Source organism: Natator depressus, chromosome 3, assembly GCF_965152275.1.
Source record: "Natator depressus isolate rNatDep1 chromosome 3, rNatDep2.hap1, whole genome shotgun sequence".
NCBI lineage: Eukaryota > Metazoa > Chordata > Testudines > Cheloniidae > Natator > Natator depressus.
In genome coordinates, this window is record NC_134236.1 from 74,685,990 (window position 1) to 74,709,794 (window position 23,805).

The 23,805-nt window shown below is 40.3% G+C and overlaps 1 protein-coding gene across 1 annotated transcript in view; it reads right to left on the minus strand.

Annotated features, from left to right (window-relative positions):
* The window catches only part of MMS22L (MMS22 like, DNA repair protein), a 140,441-nt gene that overhangs the window by 71,283 nt on the left and 45,353 nt on the right, over nt 1-23,805 (minus strand). Inside the window, exons 12-14 of the mRNA XM_074948131.1 lie at nt 18,573-18,692; nt 17,913-18,139; nt 15,163-15,672 (exon numbers count right to left, since the gene is read on the minus strand). Of these exons, the coding sequence (XP_074804232.1) occupies nt 15,163-15,672; nt 17,913-18,139; nt 18,573-18,692 (857 nt within the window). The remainder of the gene's footprint in view (nt 1-15,162; nt 15,673-17,912; nt 18,140-18,572; nt 18,693-23,805) is intronic.

Below are 23,805 nucleotides of genomic sequence, written 5' to 3' on the forward strand. Positions count from 1 at the left end.
TGTTTTGTTGTAGGTTTGCTCATGCATGCTAGGCTTCTGGCACTATTTTTTGTTTTTCTGATTTATTTTTTTTTAAAGGTGAACAGAAATTAATAGACCAAAGCTGCAAGCTGCTTAATGTCCCAGAACTCTTCAGAGGATATTTCAATGCAAGCAGCAGCATCCCAAGGGAGGAAAGTCAGAAGGTATATCCACAGGTAGCATACATATAAGCAGTACATATATGAAGAGAGAGATTTCATTCAGATTTCTGCTTCACATCATCTAGTCCCCAGGTTTCATGATCCAACTAAATTACTTTTGTGAGTAAGGAAGCTTTTGTCATAGGAGTTAGAGGTGAGGGAGGTCAATGCCAGTAGTACAGGGTTTTAGGTAACTGGTACAGATTGGCAGAAAATGAAGGAAGTGGGAAGTCAAGTTTACAGCCTCTACTAATCTCCAAAAAATTAATGCGAGAAAAAAAAAGTCCTTATTGAACCACTGACAATCATTCACAATTGCGTGAAGTTAAAACCCTTGTTTCACTCAGCTTTCTTTGTGTGTTGTTTGCCTGCTAGTCACTTTTCCTCCATTAACAGACAAGCAAGTTCATTTGCTCTTTTGCATTTGTGCAGATTCTTCTACTCTTTAAAAGGTCCCGTTTTCTTTAAACATGCAGATGCAAACATGCAGAGATGACATCCTTCCAAAGAGATTTTGGGGGTGTGCAGAAAAGAATTTGAGGGAAGTATTTATAGCAAGTGAAGGGTAAAGCTCAGTACCGTAGATGTGTGTGTTCTCAAGCTACAGACCTTGAGAGTCCCTGTACAAAAGTAAGCGTTCACTATTTTATCTATCAAATCTTTGTTACTTCTCCCTCTCATACATGTGTAGGGCATAAACATAAATACACACATAAGTATACATACCCCTTTCCTATTTTGGGATGTTAAAAAGTTTAGGAATATCTTCACGGCTTTTCAACTCTTTTTATACCCCTCTGCCAAAACTACCAGTAGGAGGCAGCATTGATTCTAGCAGCAGTGGCTCCACACTGCAGAGTGTTAGGAGCGAGCTTCATTCTTCTGTCATTATATAAGCAAGATGACACTGTTCTCTAATCCAGCCAAAGCTGATAAGTACCATCAACCTGTCACTTCCTACATTTCAAATTCTAACATTGCAGCATCAAAGAGTTTTTACATTTCGATTTCTTTTGCTGGCAGCGGTCGGTAGCCTCTCATTCTCCCACGGTGTTCTAATGCAGCATTTGCACACCAGGGTTACTCCCAGCCTGAATAGCAGGTCATCCCCTACTCACTGAGCTCATCTGTGGCCCATGTGCTAGGCAATTTAGATCCAATCAGCCCTTATTTAGCTCAAGAGTAATGAGCAGCATAGTGACACAGACTTAAGCCTGACCCTCAGGACACTGCTCATCAAGCAGTAAAACTGTGACAAAATCATTCATCTTCCACCCGCTGGCAAGAAATAATACTCGCACTCACTGTATTACTTTTCAAGATATAAAAAAAAAAGTCCTGAATTTTCATGATGTGAGACATTAATTTGCAGAAAGCTGAATTCCCTTAAACCCCCCTGTTGCTATGAGCTCACCAGGGGGAAATAGGCCTTAGGAGACTGAAATGGAATAAAGAAAATTGCTTCAGCTTTCTTTTCATTTTAAATAAGCCTTAAATCTGACAAGAGATATTCTAAAGAGAGAAGAAATATATATCTTGTAAGGTAAAGAAGAAACAATCAAAATTAAGAGATTTAAATGCTACTTGCATTTAATATTTTTATTAGCAAAAATAGTTCTTTAACAACCCCAACAAAAAAAAGAAAAAAAGCTTTTTTCCATACTACCTGCAAAGAATGAAAGAGGAAGAAGAGAACGAAAAGTTCATTTGGGGAAAATACAGGTTCAAAAGTGAAACGCTTCAACCAGAAAATAAATCTGCATTGATGTTCTTTAGGGAGTTCATATTTTTCTAAACAACTATTGGGTCCTAAGCAGCAGATGCTCAGGGGCACCTGAAAATGATTTTGCATGTTTTGGGGTTTTTTTTTTTTTTTAGAAAACCTATTTGGTGGATTTTATTCTTTCATAACAGTCAGTCTTGTATTGCTGACATATAGGTTACACACAAGCTTCTGTGAATTAGTTTTTACTAGAGAAAGTGAATGGAGTGGATAAAGGATGGAAGGATTTTTGAATTTGTAGCACTTGGTAAAGAGAAGCATATTTTCATAATTAATGTTAGACAGTACATCTGATTTTCCTTCACTTCAAATATTTACCATAGTTGGCATTACTTGGCTATCAACAATCCACAGCTGGGAAAAGCAACTAACAGATCCTCTGACCCCAGCAGTCTTTTCAGTTTATTTTAAAATTAATTCCAAGGAAGATGCTCTTCCATTACTGCACTAAAAGCTAGCTAATATGAACTTGATTTTAAGCAGTAGCTCGCTCATGATCTTCATCTACTCATTCAAAAGATGGATGCTAAATATTGGAAATAAATACTTATGAGATCCTAAGCAAAGCTAGATAAAACAAGAGTTAAAAACAAGAATTTTCCATATACCAAACAGTGGGTATATAGCTGCAATGCACTATATGAATCTCTTAAGCGACATTATATTCTGTACCTTATTTCATTCATCTGTATAATTACTCAGAGCTAAAGACATTCAATCAAAACTTCAGCTTGCGCCAGAGTTATCTTTGAGGAGCACAACACAATAGGGCAGAACTAAGTCTGCAATTTTATTTTGGAGTCAAAATGTTCCACTCAAAATAACTCACACACAAAACACCTGAAACGACTTCAAGCCCAGACAAAGCAAAAAGAGTGAGAAATAAAATTCATTTTTAATAACCAGAGCCACGCCTTGAAGTAGCATACTGACATTGAAATTAGCTATGGATAACTTACCTACACCCCGTGTTTACAGAGCAATCTGCTAAACATTTATTAGAAAGGATTTAGATACAACACACCTTTTAGACATGCTCTGATTTCTAAAATATAAACTTGTTCAATTCCAGTGCTCTGGTCACTAAACTTACTTTCTTTTAAGTTAATAAAAATAACTGAGATTTGAATGAATACAATCAGTTAACTGCAGAAACACTAGGATTTTTATTTATTTATTTTAGCCACTGGCAAAATTAATAAAAGAATGAGAACATTACCTTTCAGACCCTCAGTTCTGCTGGGTTGCTTCATCATCATTTGTATCTACACACCTGCAGTCATACACCAACTGGTCATCGTTATGTATTGCGATAGCACATCTGATATCGTGGCCCTGTTGTGCTACGTGCATTGTACAAACACACAGTAATGGGCAGCCCTTGCCCCGAAGAGTTTACAATCTAGAAATCATCTAGACAAAGGAAGGATTGCTCTTTCCATTTTCTACATAGGTAACGGAGGCACAGAGAGATATTAAAATGATTTGTTCAAGGCCACATAGGAAGTTTGGCAGAGCTGGACGCTGACCCCACGTCTCCTGCATTCCAATCCTGTGCTTTAATCACAAGGTTAGCTCTTCTGCTCTGGCTATTAGAACACCACAATCAAAAATTCTAATGGTATTCGTGAGAGATGGTGTGCTAGGGTGAAGACCAATACCATTCTAAAATGGTTGAGGGTCTTTTCTCACTACAATTTTCAAAAGTTCAGCATTAGAAAAATATATTTTACAAAGACTAACACTGAAAACCACCTAGGAAGGGAAAAAATACTCTTCTATTCTCTTCATATCTATTTCTATTTCTATATCATATTTCTATTTCCTGATATCTGCTGGGAGAGCAATACAGCGGTGCATAGACAATCCAGGAAGTTTTTGGAAAGCGTAGGGGACAATTTCCTGGCGCAAGTGCTAGGGGAGCCAACTAGGGGGGGCGCTTTTCTTGACCTGCTGCTCACAAACCGGGTAGAATTAGTGGGGGAAGCAAAAGTGGATGGGAATCTGGGAGGCAGTGACCATGAGTTGGTTGAGTTCAGGATCCTGACGCAGGGAAGAAAGGTAAGCAGCAGGATACGGACCCTGGACTTCAGGAAAGCAGACTTCGACTCCCTCAGGGAACAGATGGCCAGGATCCCCTGGGGGACTAACATGAAGGGGAAGGGAGTCCAGGAGAGCTGGCTGTATTTCAAGGAATCCCTGTTGAGGTTACAGGGACAAACCATCCCGATGAGTCGAAAGAATAGTAAATATGGCAGGCGACCAGCTTGGCTTAATGGTGAAATCCTAGCGGATCTTAAACATAAAAAAGAAGCTTACAAGAAGTGGAAGGTTGGACATATGACCAGGGAAGAGTATAAAAATATTGCTCGGGCATGTAGGAAAGAGATCAGGAGGGCCAAATCGCACCTGGAGCTGCAGCTAGCAAGAGATGTCAAGAGTAACAAGAAGGGTTTCTTCAGGTATGTTGGCAACAAGAAGAAAGCCAAGGAAAGTGTGGGCCCCTTACTGAATGAGGGAGGCAACCTAGTGACAGAGGATGTGGAAAAAGCTAATGTACTCAATGCTTTTTTTGCCTCTGTTTTCACTAACAAGGTCAGCTCCCAGACTGCTGCGCTGGGCATCACAGAATGGGGAAGAGATGGCCAGCCCTCTGTGGAGATAGAGGTGGTTAGGGACTATTTAGAAAAGCTGGACGTGCACAAGTCCATGGGGCCGGACGAGTTACATCCGAGAGTGCTGAAGGAATTGGCGGCTGTGATTGCAGAGCCCTTGGCCATTATCTTTGAAAACTCGTGGCGAACGGGGGAAGTCCCGGATGACTGGAAAAAGGCTAATGTAGTGCCAATCTTTAAAAAAGGGAAGAAGGAGGATCCTGGGAACTACAGGCCAGTCAGCCTCACCTCAGTCCCTGGAAAAATCATGGAGCAGGTCCTCAAAGAATCAATCCTGAAGCACTTACATGAGAGGAAAGTGATCAGGAACAGTCAGCATGGATTCACCAAGGGAAGGTCATGCCTGACTAATCTAATCGCCTTTTATGATGAGATTACTGGTTCTGTGGATGAAGGGAAAGCAGTGGATGTATTGTTTCTTGACTTTAGCAAAGCTTTTGACACGGTCTCCCACAGTATTCTTGTCAGCAAGTTAAGGAAGTATGGGCTGGATGAATGCACTATAAGGTGGGTAGAAAGCTGGCTAGATTGTCGGGCTCAACGGGTAGTGATCAATGGCTCCATGTCTAGTTGGCAGCCGGTGTCAAGTGGAGTGCCCCAGGGGTCGGTCCTGGGGCCGGTTTTGTTCAATATCTTCATAAATGATCTGGAGGATGGTGTGGATTGCACTCTCAGCAAATTTGCAGATGATACTAAACTGGGAGGAGTGGTAGATACGCTGGAGGGGAGGGATAGGATACAGAAGGACCTAGACAAATTGGAGGATTGGGCCAAAAGAAATCTGATGAGGTTCAATAAGGATAAGTGCAGGGTCCTGCACTTAGGATGGAAGAATCCAATGCACCGCTACAGACTAGGGACCGAATGGCTAGGCAGCAGTTCTGCGGAAAAGGACCTAGGGGTGACAGTGGACGAGAAGCTGGATATGAGTCAACAGTGTGCCCTTGTTGCCAAGAAGGCCAATGGCATTTTGGGATGTATAAGTAGGGGCATAGCGAGCAGATCGAGGGACGTGATCGTTCCCCTCTATTCGACACTGGTGAGGCCTCATCTGGAGTACTGTGTCCAGTTTTGGGCCCCACACTACAAGAAGGATGTGGATAAATTGGAGGGAGTCCAGCGAAGGGCAACAAAAATGATTAGGGGTCTAGAGCACATGACTTATGAAGAGAGGCTGAGGGAGCTGGGATTGTTTAGTCTGCAGAAGAGAAGAATGAGGGGGGATTTGATAGCTGCTTTCAACTACCTGAAAGGGGGTTCCAAAGAGGATGGCTCTAGACTGTTCTCAATGGTAGCAGATGACAGAACGAGGAGTAATGGTCTCAAGTTGCAATGGGGGAGGTTTAGATTGGATATTAGGAAAAACTTTTTCACTAAGAGGGTGGTGAAACACTGGAATGCGTTACCTAGGGAGGTGGTAGAATCTCCTTCCTTAGAGGTTTTTAAGGTCAGGCTTGACAAAGCCCTGGCTGGGATGATTTAACTGGGAATTGGTCCTGCTTCAAGCAGGGGGTTGGACTAGATGACCTTCTGGGGTCCCTTCCAACCCTGATATTCTATGATTCTATGATTCTATGATTCAAGAGCCTATTTATCCTGACTTGTATGATTACAGGGAGTGGGGAGAGAGATTCCCCATGGGCTCAGAATGCTTCCAACAGGGCATTTGGATGGCAAAGCACAATACAAAAACTGCACAAACGAGTACATATTTCTATAGCAAAAATATGTTGGATTACCATTCCCATTGTGAATTTCTCATTCAACCTAAAGGGTTATAGTACACTACAATATAACTAATTGTAGAGATTTATTATTTTGGCTACAGCCCAAATAGTAAGGCAACTTTAATTAAAGAGACAGACATCTGTACCTGACTGGTATTCATACAACGGTAAAGAGATTAAGACAAAAAAGCACGCAACTAAAGCCTTATCAGTCCATAATACATTTATAATAAGAAAATACATAACTCGAGCACTGTTTCCTTTGGCTCAGGGCGTACAGAATTGTGCATCACTGTGAATTAGCACACTGACCAGTGGCTTCTGCATTAATACTGCTCAATTTTACCTAAAGCTTGAAGAGATCTGGGTGATCTCAGCAAAGCCCACAATGAACCACTGATCTACAGCCAACCAACCACCCATAGTTGCTTAAATTAGGTAGAGAAAAACAGACATTTTGTATACATCCTCTATTAAGAGTCTCCTTCATTGTTGCAGTGTCTCCTGTTTTGAATGATGATGTGAAGGCTGTTCAATTAAAAAAAAACAACAACAAAAGCAGTTCAAATAACTTTTAGGGCTTACATTTCTGAAGGAGGCAACAAAGGCTCATACCAGAGACCTGCTTTTTTGCATGCATGCAGAAATGTGTGCACACAATTACACGATCTGTATGCACCATTTCCCCCCATACACCTTTTAAAAAAAAATTAGCCAGAATTTGGCTTAAACCTCCAAAAACTACTAATATCCCCAAAACAAAATAGTGCATTACAGTGTAAATTTTTCCACCATTTTTCCATATTCCGTTGGATCACACTAGTTTGTTTTGTTATCCTCTACCTCAGAGTTTTCCCTATGTGAGGGTACCAGACTAGCGCAGGGGGACCCAGGCAGAGTTCAGTGTGGGTGGGTTAAGCCACAGGACCCAGATCAACCCATACACAAAGTCACAGGGAGCAACGGTGATGACTAGTGGCTCCTGAAACAGCATATGACTCCTTGAAAACCACTCACCGCCCCTTCCTGCTCCTGTTGTGGCACACAATGAAGGTGGCTGCATAAGCATTTAATCTATACAGGGCTGCAGACTCAGGCAGCAGCTACTCCACCCTGCACTTCTCTGGCTCCAGATTTTAGTACTGCTTTGTGTGGCAGCAGGCACTCTCAGCATAATGCAGCCTTCTAATGAGTGTGGGAAAGGTGAGGAGTATCAGAGCTATTAGGAACAGAAGCAGGGGAGAGCAGGAGGTGGGGGAAAGGACAGAGACAAAAAGAGAATGGACAGAACAAAGGAGGATGGTGACAAAGGGATCAGTATATGGTGTGAGGTAAAGTGGGAGCCAAAGTTTCTAACCTTGTGCATCGTCCAGTTGCCATGATGACCGCATTCTATTTTTACCGTCTCCTTAATAAAATACAGGCCAAGATTCATCCCAGTTTAAGATAGCTTTTTTCTGGCATAAACCAGGTCACTGGTCCCCCAACAGACAAAAGTCTGCTGGGCAGGGGATGGCTGCGGTGGTGCAAGTCTCAAGCCTCCATCCTATAAGGGCCCAGTGCTGCCTGAAAAACAGCTGGCACTCGCCTGGGAAGTGGTGTTGCCAGTGTTACTGGCTGCCCTCCTCTCCAAAGCCATGCAAATGAAAACCCATCTTCTGAGACATTAGTGGAAATCGTGATACATTTGAAAGTTTACACAGGTTATACAGTATGTAGGAATATTGACAAGGCATCTACCAGTGACACCAAATAGTTGTGGCAAAGGGACAACTGTACATGTATGTGCAAAAGGTTACAGTGCCATACTAAACTAACCTATGAAATTTGTTCACTGAGGTTTTCTGTAACAGTTCTGATTCCTGCCACTTTACCAGAGCACGAGAAATTGGCACACACATTTTCAAATCATGTACAGTTATCAAGAATCATGTGGGTTATATATTATTTTATTTGGTTGGTGATTATTCTCAAATCTTTCCTGGGAATCAGTAGCAACAGTCTCTTATTCTAAGCAAAGAGTATTAGAATGCAGCATTTGTATTATGATAGGACAAGCACTGTTGTATCATAATCACACATCTCAGTTGTTACATGAGGCACAAAGTAAAACACAAAGATGAGATAATGAGAATAAAATGCTCACCATAAAGTGATGCATTGTGACCAAGGAGATGAAATCTCATCAAATAAAGAAATTTTAAAATATTTAAAATTCTTCCACTACGTATGACAGCTGAGGGCTTCTGCCTCCGGAATGTGTTCCTTGTGCATAAACACCAGAACACACATTCAGTAAGTTTTAGGCCTCTAACTCACTCTGTTCTTTATTTTAACAGCAGGGAATGGAGTTCCATCAGATCCTGTTTTAAAGACTATTTCCTTGGTAATGTATGTTTGTTTGTTTGTTTTTTAAATTATGCAGGACACTTGGATGTGTTGAGTTGGTGGGCACCATTATGAATATAAATATGCATGCTGCATGGGATTTTTTTTAAAGAAAAAGATATTTTGACAGTGTTGTGGGAAAAAAAGGGGAAAGGTTAATGTCTGTGACCTGAAGAAGAGCTATGTGCATCTCAAAAGCATGTCTCTTTCACCAGCAGAAGCGGGTCCAAGAGGCTTCATCAGCACATTTTTTAATTTAATGTACTCTATTTTTTTCCTTAACTTATATGAATTACAGCCTCACAATCCCACCCCCATCCCACAATCAATACCAAGTTCTTGTTCTGTGAGATGCACTCATGGACCAGGACCCCTTTGCGCTAGGTGCTGTACCAACAAGTATTCTACCTGGTTTCAGAGTAGCAGCCGTGTTAGTCTGTATTCGCAAAAAGAAAAGGAGTACTTGTGGCACCTTAGAAGACTAACAAATTTATTTGAGCATAAGCTTTCGGCTTATGCTCAAATAAATCTGTTAGTCTCTAAGGTGCCACAAGTACTCCTTTTCTTTATTCTACCTGGGGCATCCTAATCACAACAGATCAAAAGTTAATTACTAACAAAAACATAGCCATTCCCCCTCCACACACACAATACTCATCATATTTAATATTGTTAAACCCCCCAAAAATAGAAGAAGAAAATATTGACATATGTGGAAGAGCCTGCCACTTTAATACTATCTTCCACAGATAGACAGGAAACTCTAGTGTTCCTGTTACTTTTCTAGTGGACAGCACAATATGGAAAAGCCTGCAAAGCTTCAATTAAAAAAAAAAATTAGAGGCAATAGTGCAAAAAAGGAGTATCTGCTTTCCAACTCCTATTTAAGGAAAAAAGAAAATGAGCACTCTTACAGGACCTTGTATACAAGGTTTAGCCTCGAGCAAATTTTCATAGTGATGATACAAACCCTTGAAAATAAAGGTTTAGAATGGAAATGCTGACAGACCTTTAACCGCAGCAGCATCAATGGCTATAAGTAAAGTACAGCTTTTGGCTACACCCCACTCTGCAAATGAAAGATTGCCAGGTTTACAATAACCTCAAATAGAAGTAATTGGGAAATCAGAAATGTGATTCCAGAAATGCAATGAGATAAGTTAAAGGGGATTGCTAAAACTATTTGATATTCTCAGCTTTAAATAGTGAAGCATTTGCTTAACATAACCAAGTCACTATTTTCATAATGCTACTTAATCAGCAATAAAGAATGCTCCTGTGAGCCATCATCTTGGGTTAGCAGAAAGTGGCATATGAAGTTATTATTTCCTAACAGCCTAGAGGGAGCCGCTTCTCTCTTTAATCAGTGATCTCACTTCCTTCCTACCTGTAAATTCTCTGTCATACAGTTATAAAACTATTACACAGTACAGTGTACAGAAAAATTACATTTATGCAAGGTCTGCTATCTTATTCCCACCTGGATTTTAAAACAGGAGAGATTGCTACAGAGAGTCATTTCATTCTTTTCAAAGCCAGAGATGCAGCCAAGAATGAGTACCATCAATCTGGTTAACCTCTGCTTGGCACACAGAGATGCAAAGATATATAGTGGTATAGTATTCAGACTGGGCTAAGTAATTACCATTTAGTTTTTAATGTTATTTTCCTCCCATGAATGGAAGGGTGTTAATCTACCTTATTTATTTTTAGGGCACCCATTAAGCATAGGAGAGAAGCTCCATCAATATTTTACATTTCTCTTGCACCTTCCACCTGAGGATATCAAAATGATTTGCAAACATTAATGGAGCATGCCTCACAACATCCCTGTGAAGTAGCTAAGTAGGTATCATCAGCCCCATTTTACATATGGAGAAACTGAAGCACAGGAGGACTGGGGGCAAGACACTGATACCCTTTCTTATGTTGAGAAGTACCTTATTCCTCAAGTACTCCAATGATTTCCATGAGATTGCTTGAAGAATGACCATTCCACACCTTAAGCAGGGAGGCAGTTGTCTGGCTTGCCAGGGGAAGGGGTATACCTCTTTGAGAGGTAAAGGACACATCTCCCCAGGTGACCTGACTAGAAGGGCGGAGAGAGTACATAGGGGGGTAAGCCGTGAGGGAAAAGCCCTCTCTCATATCCAGACCAAGTGGAGCAGCACCTACCTTCCCTGCCTTGGAAATGGTGAAAGACCAGGTTTGGTCAGGATCCGCTGGGGGGCAATAGCCACTCCTTTCTCGGGGACTGGGAAGGATTTTCTCCCATTGCCAGATTGGCCAAGGCAAAGTGGGGGAAGGAGGTTTACCTTCCTCACAGAGGATAGTTTTCTCTTTTGGTTAATACACACAATATTTTGGAAGTCTCTAATGTATTCCAGTATATAAGCTCAGCTGAACAGAAATGAGAAAACCTTTCTAATAAATCAGCTGCACTTTATCTTTTTTCAAAGGCTGCCTGAAAAGCAGTTGACTTTGGATTTATAAGCTATTGACAGCTGCAGGCAAACTATCTAGACAGTAACAAAGTACCCCAGCTAAACAGAGATCTTACATGCAGGTCAATTTTTTCTCACTATCCATAATGTGCATTTCTCACTGCCCCTCCTCCACAGATCTCAACCTCACAGGTCTCATGTAGTGGCAGATCAATAACTGTCTTATTATGGCTTGCAGTGGAATTATGGGGGAAATGTTTTTTCAGCCCTCCTAAAGCAGTTTTGGCTTTAAACTGAAGGACTACCTGCAAAGTGAATTAGTAGACAGAAATGTTTATTGCAGGAAGGGCAATTTGGATGTTGGAAACTACACCAATAAATCAAAGCAAAATTGATTATTTAGTGATAAAATAGGATTTCCTTCTTTCCATCAGACACTTTTTGACTCCATTTTCTGTGTTTATTTCTAACTAGGTACTTACCTGGTGCACTGTTGCATGAATGCCTAGGTGAAAAAATAAAAGGAGTACTTGTGGCACCTTAGAGACTAACCAATTAGTCTCTAAGGTGCCACAAGTACTCCCTTTCTTTTTGCAAATACAGACTAACACGGCTGTTACTCTGAAACTAGGTGAAAAAATATGACTGGAAAATTAGAGAAGAGTGTACAATATATAATTAAACGTTACTAACTGAGTAGAGGTTATAATTTTAAAAGAGGCCAAAAGCCAGAGAAATTCAGTTTTAGTCACAATGCTGTCCAAGAAAATGGAAAATAAATAATTTGGCCTACAATGGCATCAGTTCATAGCAAAGAAAAATATCTGGGATCTCACACCTCAGGATTGAAACAGCAGAGAAAGATTTTCTAAAGAGAGATTTGTGGATTGAAATTCAGAATTTAATATGTAATTCAAAATCCTGCAGAGCTACCTCTTCAGTTTTGTTCTGTTTTATGGAGAAGTTAATACATTATAGACTCATAGACTTTAAGGCCAGCAGGGATCATCATGATCATCTAGTATGACCTCCCGCACATTGCAGGACACAGAAACTCACCACCCACTCCTATAACAGACCCCTAACCTCTGGCTGAGTTACTGACGTCCTCAAATCATGGTTTAAAACCTTCAAGTTCCAGAGAATCCACCATTAACACTAATTTAAACCATCAAGTGACTCGTGCCCCACGCTGTAGAGGAAGGCGAAACTGCCCAGGGATCTCTGCCAATCTGACCTGGGGGAAAATTCCTTCCCAACCCCAAATATGGTGATCACTTAGACCCCGAGCCTGTGGGCAAGACCCACCAGCCAAACACATGGGAAAGAATTTTCTGCAGTAAATCAGGAGCCCTCCCCAAGTAGTGTCCCATCACCAGCCATTTGAGATATTTGCTGTTAGCATTTGCAGATCAGCTACATGCCATTGTAGGCAGACTCATCATACCATCCCCTCCATAAACTTATCTAGCTCAGTCTTGAAACCAGTTAAGTTTTGTGCTCCCACTGCTCCCCTTGAAAGGCTTTTCCAGAATTTCACTCATCCGATAGTTAGAAACCTTCATCTGAATTTCAAGCCTAAATTTGTTGATGGCCCATTTATATCCATTTGTTCTTGTGTTGACACTGGTGCTTAACTTAAATAATTCCTCTCCCTCCCTGGTATTTATCCCTCTGATGTATTTATAGAGAGCAATCCTCTTTGGTCACATTTTCCACCTCCCCTCTGCCAGCTCGGGATTGTTCCCCACAGCTGAGGAGTTTCTGGGTTTTAGTTTGACCGTTCCAAACTGTTTTCGGTTTGGAAAGCTATCAGTGCTCCCAGGAGGGATGGATTAGTAGGGATAACTGCAGGTCAGGCTAAACAAGCCAAGCTCTTTGAATCTCCTCTCATAAAGTAAAAAGAAAAGGAGTACTTGTGGCACCTTAGAGACTCAAATAAATTTGTTAGTCTCTAAGGTGCCACAAGTACTCCTTTTCTTTTTGCGAATACAGACTAACACGCTGCTACTCTGAAACCTCTCATAAAGTAGGTTTTCTATTCCTTGGATCATCCTAGTAGCCCTTCTCAGCACCTGTAACCGTTTAAATTCATCTTTCTTAAACATGGGAGACCAGAACTGCATAAGGTATTCCAGATGAGGTCTCACCAGTGCCTTGTATAATGGTATTAACACTTCCCTGTCTCTACTGGGACTGCATTAGCCTTTTTCACAGCTGCATAACATTGGTGGCTCATAGTCATCCTGTTATCAACAAATACACCCAGGTCTTTCTCTTCCTTTGTCACTTCCAACTCATATGTTCCCAGTTTATAGCAAAAAATTTTGTTGTTAGGCCCTAAATGCATGACCTTGCATTTTGCACTATTAAATTTCCTATTACTGCAATTCACAAGATCATCCAGATCATTTTGTATGATATTCCAGTCCTCCTTGGCAATATGACCAAACTTTGTGTCATCCACAAATTTTATTAGCATACTCCCAACTTTTTGTGCCAATGTTGGTAATAAAAATGTTAAATAAGATTGGTCCCAAGATCAATCCCTGAGTAACTCCATTAGTAACCTCCCTCCAGCCTGACAGTTCACCTCTCAGTGTGACCCGTTGTAGTCTCCCCTTATCTACCTTTCAATTCTCATAGTAATCCCCATCTTCTCCAGTTTAACTAATAATTTCCCATGTGGAACTGTATCAAATGCCTTACTTAAATCCAGGTAGATTAGATCTGCTGCATTTCCTTTCTCTAAAAAAATCAGTTGTCTTCTCAAAGAAGGAGATCAGGCTGGTCTGGCATGATCTACCTGTTGTAAAACCATGTTTATTTTATCTCAAATTATTGTTCACCTCTATGTCCTTATCTACTTTCTCTTTCAAAATTTGTTCCAAGACCTTGCATACAGTTGAGGTCAAACTAACATGCCTGTAGTCTCCAGGATCCCTTTTTTCCCATTCCTTAAAAATAGAAACTATATTAGCAATTCTCCAGGTCATCGAGTACAGCCTCCGAGTTTACAGATTCATTAAAAATCCTTGCTATTGAGCTTGCAATTTCATGTGCCAGTACCTTTAATATTCTTGGATGGAGATTATCTGGACCTCCCAATTTAGTCCCATTAAGCTGTTTGAGTTTGACCTTCACCTCAGATGTGGTCATTTTTATCTCCCTATCCTCATTCCCATTAGCCACTCTGCCACTACCTCTAAGCTCTTCATTAGCCTAATTAAAAACGGAGGCAAAGTATTTGTTTAGGGGTTAGGCCATGCCTAGATTATCTTTAAACTCTACCCCATCCTCGGTGGTTAGTGGTCCCACTTCTTCTTTCCTTGTTTTCTTTTTGTTTATATGACTATACAACCTTTCCCTATAGAAATTCTCTTTGCAAGGTCCAACTCTGCTTGACTTCTGACAGTTCTCACTTTATCCTTACACCTTCTGACCTCCAAGAGGTAGCTTTCCTTGCAGATGTATCCCATCTTTCATTCCTTGTTGGCTTTCTGCTTTCTCTTAATCACCTAGTTGAGATGCTTGCTCATCCAAGTTGGTCTGTAACCCTTCCCTACGAATTTTTTCCCCTGACCTGGGATGCAACCTTCAGATAGTTTCTGTAACTTTGACTTAAAGTAATTCCAAGCATCCTTCACATTCAGATCCTTGAGTTCTTTGGCCCAGTCCACTTCCCTAACTAATTCACTTAATTTTTTTAAGTTAGTCCTTTAGAAATCAAGGACCCTAGTTGAAGATCTATTTTTGATTATCCTTCCATTTAGTTTAAACTGAATTAGCATGATCACTCGAACCAAGGTTGTTCCTTACAACCAGTTCTTCTATGAGGTCCTCACTACTCACCAGTACCAAATCTAAAATGGCGTCACCTCTTATTGGTTCAACGACTACAATTTAGTGACAAACACAAAGCAAGATACCAGTCTGTGTTCATGATTTATCTGAATAACTTACTTGAGTCTGGACAGAACCACCTGCAGGAAGTTTAGGACCATGGTGAGTTCAGTTCCTCGACAAGCCGGGAGCAACATACTAAATCCATCATTCAACAACTTTTCCTGGGAAAGGTTCAAGTAGCAGCTGGTCTCAAACACTTCTTGGACACCATCAATGTAAGTGGAGAGTGGTGTCCATAGATTTTGTTTGTGTGTGTGGTCATTCTTGGTTACCAAAAACTCCTTTGCCTTTTCACAGAAAGCATGTGAAAGTTTCTTAGCTAGAACGCTGATGTCCATGTTCTTCTCAATGTACATCAAAAGGAAGGCAAAGTAGCCTTTCCAAATGAGAGCTCTCTGAGCAGTGCTGGTGGAGGTTGGGCTGAGAAAATCCAGGAGATCCAACACCCGACTTGCAATGTCCTCTGTCTCTGCAACAGCCGCTAACACAAGGAAAAGATTAAAGAAGTTCTGCAGCCCCACCTCTGTCAGCTCTCGCATCCTTTTCTGATGGAACTTGGAATAAATTCTACATATTAAAAAAAACAACACAAAAAAGTTTAAATTATGTTAAGGTATGTGTCTTTCCATCTCCTTGAAGAGCTGTATTAGTCCCATTTTACACCTTTACTCTAGCTCCACACACTTACTGTAAGCAATTCTTCTCCATTTTAAATTTTTTCTTCTCTCCCCCATCCTTTTAACCTGTTTGCTACTGGAACAAGCTAATTCCTTCCCTTCTTTTTTCCAATCCAGGGTGCATGCCAAAGGATTTCCAACCCATGGTGAAACCTAACCTTTCTCCCCATGTCAACTACTGTTGATGCAAGCACCTCACCTCTAGCAGAAAGATTAAGAGATTAGTCAGTACTACTGGCACAATGCTTTGGCTCAGATGGTTTCCTTCATACCTTTCCCCCTTTCAGAACTGAACACAACACCATCAACTTAAGCTGGTACAGAGCCATCAACCTGCATATTCAGTGGGGCCTCTCAGTTGCAGCATGTGTTACTAGTGCTCCAGATTCTGCACTGGATGCTGACTGGTTTTCAGGTGGAGTTTAAGATGTTTGTTTTTACTTAAAAAGCCCACAATGGCTTGAGACCACCATACATGAGAAAATACCTCTTTTCCTATGCTACACTGCCACAGCTGTGATCAGACCTTTGTGCTTGATCCCCCTTGTTATAAAAGGGGTCGGGGGGAAGGTTCAGGGACTGTTGTCACAGCATTCTCTATTGGCACCCTTTTTCTTCAGAATGCTCGCCCCCTCTTCCCAAAAGTCTGGAATGACCCAAACACACTCATTTGTGTAGACTCCAATGCCCTTCCTGTTTGAGAGGACACTGACAGAGGGCAGAGGCACTGGAGTGTGCAATTTCTATTTAGTGGGAAAGTGTGATGGGGGGCTTTAGGATACATTGGTCACATAATATGTGGCAAAGTAGTAAGAAGAAGTGCTGTTACTTTGCATATCCTGTATTTATGTGTTCTTAATGTATGTCAAGAATCCCCAAGCTTTCGCATAGGTGTCCTTTAACGTGGAGACTGTTAGACTGAACTCTAAAGAAATTTTACCATATTTTTCTTAAGATATGAGGGAACAAAGGACTCAGCATGGTTTGTCCAAATTTTTACTGTGTGTGGTTAAAAAATATGGTATACTCTTCACCCTCCATTTATGACCAGTTCTACACACAATAGTTAACTCCCATAAACACTAACTTCTGCCTATCCTTTCACCTGGAAAAACAGTTAGAAATGGTGTTGAGGTTTTAAAATCTAGCCACCAAAAATTATAGCAAATCCCATTAATGTTGTTTAGTAGTTAATTACTACTGACAGGCATTTATGTTTTTCATGCACCAATTAATGCTTGGTTAGCTGCCGAAAGCAGAGTTAATCCCAAAATCATAGCTGTAGGCTGTTAAAATTTTGTTACTTGTATAATTGACTTATTCAAGGTTGGAATGATGAATGCTGGTTGAGCAGACTTGCACATGACGTTGATTATCTATTATATTTCCCCCTCTTAAATTAAGGAATTAAAAAAGCAAGTTAAAATAAGAGAAATATTAAGTATAATTTCATTTCAATAAAACAAACTGGTTAATTAAAATTACTAAATAAAACAAGACATTGATTCAGCAAACTTGGTCATGGGAGCATTTTTTAAAACCCCTAAACTTTTTTGAATATAACAAGAGAAACACAGAAATGTGATATGTATAGCTTTGTATTGTAATAAACAAGGTAACTTTCCTTTCTGGTAATAACTGTACTGTATTCCAATAAAATCTTAATAAAGATATTGCATAAACACCCAGAACTTAATTTAATAGTTAGCTACACCCAATAACAATACTAATCAATTTAGTTGTGGTCTGAAGTGAAAAACTACTTGTTTACAGGTTAAACCATTGTAAATGCAAGTCATCTGAAAAGTTATAGCACATTCACTGATCAGCAGAAGCAGAAGTTGTCGTTCTTCTTAAAATACAAGATTTGCAAGTTCACACACACGTATATTAAATTAGAAAAACTAATGTTTCAGTTAACTATTTTTCATGCGTCTTTGTACACAGCCTAATTATTACTTTATGGTTATTGCCATATTTCAAAACTCACAAAGTAACGAAACTAAAACCTCACAAAAAAGAAAACTTCAAAAGTGGAAAAGTTGAAATGGCTATGAAAAAAGGAGAAAGAAAAGGATATTATTGGAACCACTGGTATACGGTACATACCAAGTTAAAAGATTACCATACCTTCCTTTAATTTGTTTCCAAGGGTGGGTTACATTGTTCTCCATTGCTTCTTTCATCATTCGTGCCAAAATACAGAGAAAAATTAGGTAACTGTTGCTGGACTTATACAGGTCAGGGCTCTGCTGGTCAGAACAGCAGCTTTTCACCAATTTGAGCATAGACAAAGGAGTTTTACTAACACTTGCCAGACCCTTCAGACCAAGCCATGGAATGGTGAAGGAACTATTCTGGAAGAAAAATAAAGGCAGGAAAGAACATTAAGTGCTAAATAACTATGTAAATTCCTTCATACAAACAACAAAAGGGCATCTTCATGTCACTACTTCCACCCAGAACAAAACACACTGTTACTGTATACAGAACTTCTTTAGGAAATCTCACTTTTCTCAGGCATGAGCACAAATGATAATGAAGGTTAACGCATCCCCAAACTTCCCCCATGACATCTGCAATATCTAGAAATTCAGATTTTCAAAAAGAATATTTTTTCTTACATGGTAGCAATTTATGGGACATTTCAACCCATGTTGAGCTAAAACGGATTAGAACTTTTTCACAAATGTGACTGCTATTTCAAGTGGTTCAGAACATAAGGTAATTTCTCAAATAGAGGGGTGCTCACTTGTAACTCTCTAGTTTTTCACATATGCATTCACTAACCAGATTCTTGCTGTAATACTCCCAGAGTATGGTGACAGTAGGTAGATTCAAGTCCCAGAAGCTACACAGAGTCAAACAGCACTGAAGATGCATTCGTATCTGTTCCTCTAATACAGCAGCCTTATAAAAAAAATATACGAAAAGATTTTGTTAATAAAAAAAAAACCACCTAGATTACAAATAACTTCAAGACTTCCAGACTGCAGACAACCTTATTGTATAAATATTATTTCTAGTCATATACTTTTGAGTAAAAGTATTCACTATTATGAGCAGTGAGCTAGAAAATAATACTTGACAAATACAGGCATTGTCAGAGAGACAAGGTGAGTGAGGTAATATCCTTTATTAGACTAGCTTCTGTTGGTGAAAGAGACGTGCTTTGGAGCTTACAAAGAGCTCATCTTCAGGTCTGGGAATAAGCTTTCGTGAGCTACAGCATCTGATGAAGTGAGCTGTAGCTCACGAAAGCTTATGGTCAAATAAATTGGTTAGTCTCTAAGGTGCCACAAGTGCTCCTTTTCTTTTTGCGAATACAGACTAACAAGGCTGCTACTGTGAAACAGGTCTGGGACTGTAGGATGTTGCTAGTGGGTCACAGATTGTTGCAACATCATCTCTATTCAGTCCAAGATTTTGTGTCTAGTAAAGTTATGAATTTAAGCTCTCAGGCTTATCTTCTGAAGGTGTTGTGCAGATTTCCTTTTTAGAATGAGAACTGAGAGGTCAGATGTAGAATGGTTGTTTTGTGAAAAAAAAAAGTGTTCAACCACAGGTGATATGGTGTTTTTGTCTTTTCTCATTGTTCTGTGAGAGTTCATTCAAGAGCAGAGTGATTGTCTGGCTTCACCCACACAGTTATTAATGGGGCATTCAGTGCACTGGATGAGATGCACACCACATTTTGTAATAAGCATGTATAGGATCCATGATCTTGAAAGGTGTGCTGTGGAGGGTGTTGATCACTGTAGCAGTGCAGATATGTCTGCAGTTTTTGCATCTGTTGCTCTGGCAGGGTCTGGTGTCACATTGAGCTGGTGGGTCGGTCTGTGGGGAGCTTGCTTCTGATGATGAGCTTGGAGAGGCTGGGGTGGTTCTTTGAAGGCCAGAAGAGGGGCTTCAGGAAAGATTTCTTTCAGGGTGGGGTTCCCATCAAGTATGGGTTGTAGTTGTTTGAGAATATTCCCGTATGAGTTCCAGTGGACGGGTGGGAGGTGACAGCAAAGGATGTGTGGTCAAAGGGGATTTTATTTCTGTAATGAAGCAGGTTCTCTCAGGGTATTTGGGTAGCCCATTCCAAGACACAATCTACTTTTCCATTGGAGTGTCCTTGTTTGATGAAAGCGGTTTTAAGTGTGTTAAGGTGTATATTCCAGACTTTCTCCTTGGAGCATATTCTGTGAGAGTTAAGGCCTGCTCTACACTAGAAAATTAGGTAAATTTAACTGAGTGAGTCAGGCGTGTGAAAAATCCACACCCCTGAGCAGTGTAGTTAAACCACTGAGTAATGTGACAAAGTGATGTGTGGCCTAGCTACTGGTGATGAGAAGCAGCCAGGGAACAGCTAATCTAAAGGGACTGTTACTCTCTCCATTGCCAATAACTTAATATTACATTTTGCAGCATATGTTACTGCTGCTCCAAACAGGAGGCACTTCCCTCTCTGCAGCATGTCCGCAGAAGAACCATGTGCATGAGAAGATTGGGGGCTTGCCACTGCCACGACGGCAGCGATCCCCTGACCTGTGAGATTTCAATATCCCTACTAGCTCTGTTGCAAAGAAGGGAGCATTCTGTTCATTTACCACTTCCAAGATTCCACCCAGATTTGGGCCATAGTAAAGACAGAGAAAAAAACAAAATGGTTTTTAACACATTGACAAGTCCAGCCTGAAATTCTGGTAATTATGAGATTACAGTGAAATTGTCCTATAAATGTAGGGATGTCACTACAAAAAGGATTCCACTGCATATTTCTAAGTGACCAAACTCATGCAATATTAAGAATAATTAAAGGAGCTATGAGGGAAAAAAAAGAAGCAATAAAAGAGTACCCCCTCTGAAGGGGGGTTCCAAAAGAGGATGGTGCTAGGCTGTTTTCCATGGAAGCAGATGACAGAAGAAGGAGCAATGGTCTCAAGCTGCAGTGGGTGAGGTCTAGGTTGAACATTAGGAAACACTATTTCACTAGGAGGGTGGTGAAGCACTGGAATGGGTTACCTAGGGAGGTGGTGAAATCTCCATCCTTACAGATTTTTAAGGCCCGGCTTGACATAGCCCTGGCTGGGATGATTTAGTTGGGGTTGGTCCTGCTTTGAGCAGGGGGTTGGACTAGATGACCTCCTGAGGTCTCTTCCAACTCTAATCTTCTATGATTCTATGAATTCAGGACCAGCCTTACTATCTGAGGCTTGAAATATCTTGCTGGGGAAGAAGAGAAATGCCCGCTCATCCCACAGATAAAGGTCATGGAGTTATTTCCTCCTATTGCAGTCCCACTGCCAGTCCTTGCATTGCATAGAATGCGTAGCCCAAGTAGCTAGTTGTTTTTCTTGGGCTTCAGAGCAGCCCCATTCAACCTGTAATGGTAAGGTAGCTATGCAGATTAAAACTCATTAAGTCATACTTAACTCCCTGAATCAATACATCCCTGGGGGAAAATATTATTTGCTACATTTTATCAGAACAGTGTGAGCAATCAAAGAAATCATTTGCAATAGACTCAAATTCTGTCTGCCTTCTCTTCCTAAGTGCAATGAATATAGGATGCATGGTCACCTGGCAGACTCTCAAACTTTACAAAATAGCGTATTTCTAAAATAAATTAAAGGGTGAAGCAGGATTTTCATTTGTAAATCTGGAAAAAGGGGACACTCTACAATTTATGTATGAAAGCATGAGAAATCCGCCACAAATGTTTGCATTCTACTTCAGTGAGCCCAACATAGAAAATTTTGGGGAAAATACTTGTGAATTTATTAAGTATAAGAATATACTACAACTAAAGACTTCCCAATTTTTGTTTTTACATTTAATATAATTTTACACATTAACCAATAATTTCCATAAAAGACGACCTTGAGATAAATCTAATGTGAAAATTAAGATTCTTCAACCATAACAGTTTCCAATGTCTCCTCTGTCTAAAGAAGAGTGAAAGTGGGTATCTTGCATATAAATGTCAAGAATCACAACAGGCCATGGTATTAGTTTCTCTAGACATCAACCAAGTTGCATGACTTGTTATACCAAGGACTTTAAGAAGAAAATTAAAAGTGTCCATTCTTAGAGCTATATTTTTGCCCATAGGATTATATATGGGACCTATCTTAAAAAACGAACAATCCTTTAGACAAATTCAACAAAAAAACAACATTGTGCTCATCTTTGATTTCAGACCTTCATTATCCCAGTGTCCAGTATTACATTAGAACAGACGTCTACTACAGGATATACATTGTAGATTTTATCTCAAATGTAACATGAAACAGTCCTCTGGACTTTATATGTCACTGGGTATCATGCACTCTCCGTTTAGGATTACTTTTTTTGTTTAATATGAACTCCTGTGCTGCTGGATATAATCAGAATTTATGAGGGGCTCAACACCAGATATAATCAAAATGACAGTACTATCTAAACATCTCCCCCCATCTTTCATATGTCACTAGTCTCCTTAGATTATAAACTCTTGACAGTAAGGAGCATGTCTTCTTTGGCATTAATACAGCACTAACTACCTGGGGAAAACCATGCTGATATGAGCCCTGCAGTAATATAAATATTAAATAATAATAATGTCCAACCTCCCAGATATATGTACTACATTAATAGGATCTCATCACTGCTTATATCTGTACTGCCAACAGATGACTGGGTCAACTCTATCAAGTTCTTAAAAAATTTTTTTTTTTTTGCAGCTGCTATTGTAGGTGCAACAGGAGCTCTTAGAAGGATGGGTATGTCTTTTCCTTTCTCCAGTAGGAGTTACCAACCGTGATCCAGGAACCACTTGGTAGGGGTCACAGGGATTTATAGGGATCTCCTGGGTCAGTTATATGCACAATAGCTCAAAGTGTAGCATGTAAAAGCCAGTAGCCCGCAGGCCATCATAATCATTGTGAAGCATATGTACGGATAATATTTAAGAAGTTATGTATTTATACTGAAAATTACATTCTTAAAGCCTTGAAGCTAAGGCAGGTTACCTAGAGGAGACATGCCTTAGACATGGTCCTTTCAGGCAGGAGGTAACAGATGGTCTAGTTGTTTGTTGGTTGGCTGCCTCACAATACAGGCCTATTTGCATACTGAGCCAGGTGGCAGTCAAAAGGATATCTAAGCTACAAGAGAGAAAATTTACAGAAACAAAACAAAACAGCAAGGAGGTGTCTTGTTTATGAATGAAGACAAGTAAAGACTTGTATATCTTGGAGGGCAAAGGAACACACTGGGTCCTTTGCCTCGGAGGCAAGCTAACCATTTGCCTGTCTCATTAAAGGACAATTATATCTGGCTTGGTTGTAAAGTGCTGCAAGGACTTCAGGTGATCATCACTCGAACAGACAAGAGAATATCTTGTTAATTAAGTCCAGGCTCTAGAATGCATGCTATGATTTTATTTCATATGTAACCATTTGTTCCAATACATCTACCTGCTATTACTTGAATCTCTATGCTTTGTTAAATATAACTTATGTTTATAGGGAAACCTAGTACATCTAAGTGCTGTGTGTTAAGTAGAGGCAATCTGAGGCAGAACTGGGCTTTACTGTTTCTTTAGAAGCAGCAAATCTGTGAATAGTGCAAGTGTCCACTAGACCAGGGGATGGACACAGAGACATACAGAAGACTTGAGAGTTGTGGTGTGCCGATCACTAACCTGCAGGGGCTCGTGGAGCCTAGAGCAGAGTCCTTGCGTTGCCAGTACTGTTCCCTCTAAGCTGTGCGCACACAGATCCGAAACACCGTGCGCACAAAAATTTGCACAGAAGAAATTTTTTGTGCACATGGCCTGTCAAAAATTAGAGGGAACATTGGTTGCCAGTGGCCGGTAGAGTTAGGAAGCTGACCCACGTCAGGCAGACAGGCTTCCTATTGCTAAAGTTGAGGTGCCTCACAACTCTTGTTCCCCCCCAGGCAGTGTTCCACCAACAAAGTGGAATAATTTGAGGCCAGGCCTGAGCAGTTAATTCCAATAGCACTATCCATCCTTCAGTCATGTATTGGCTTT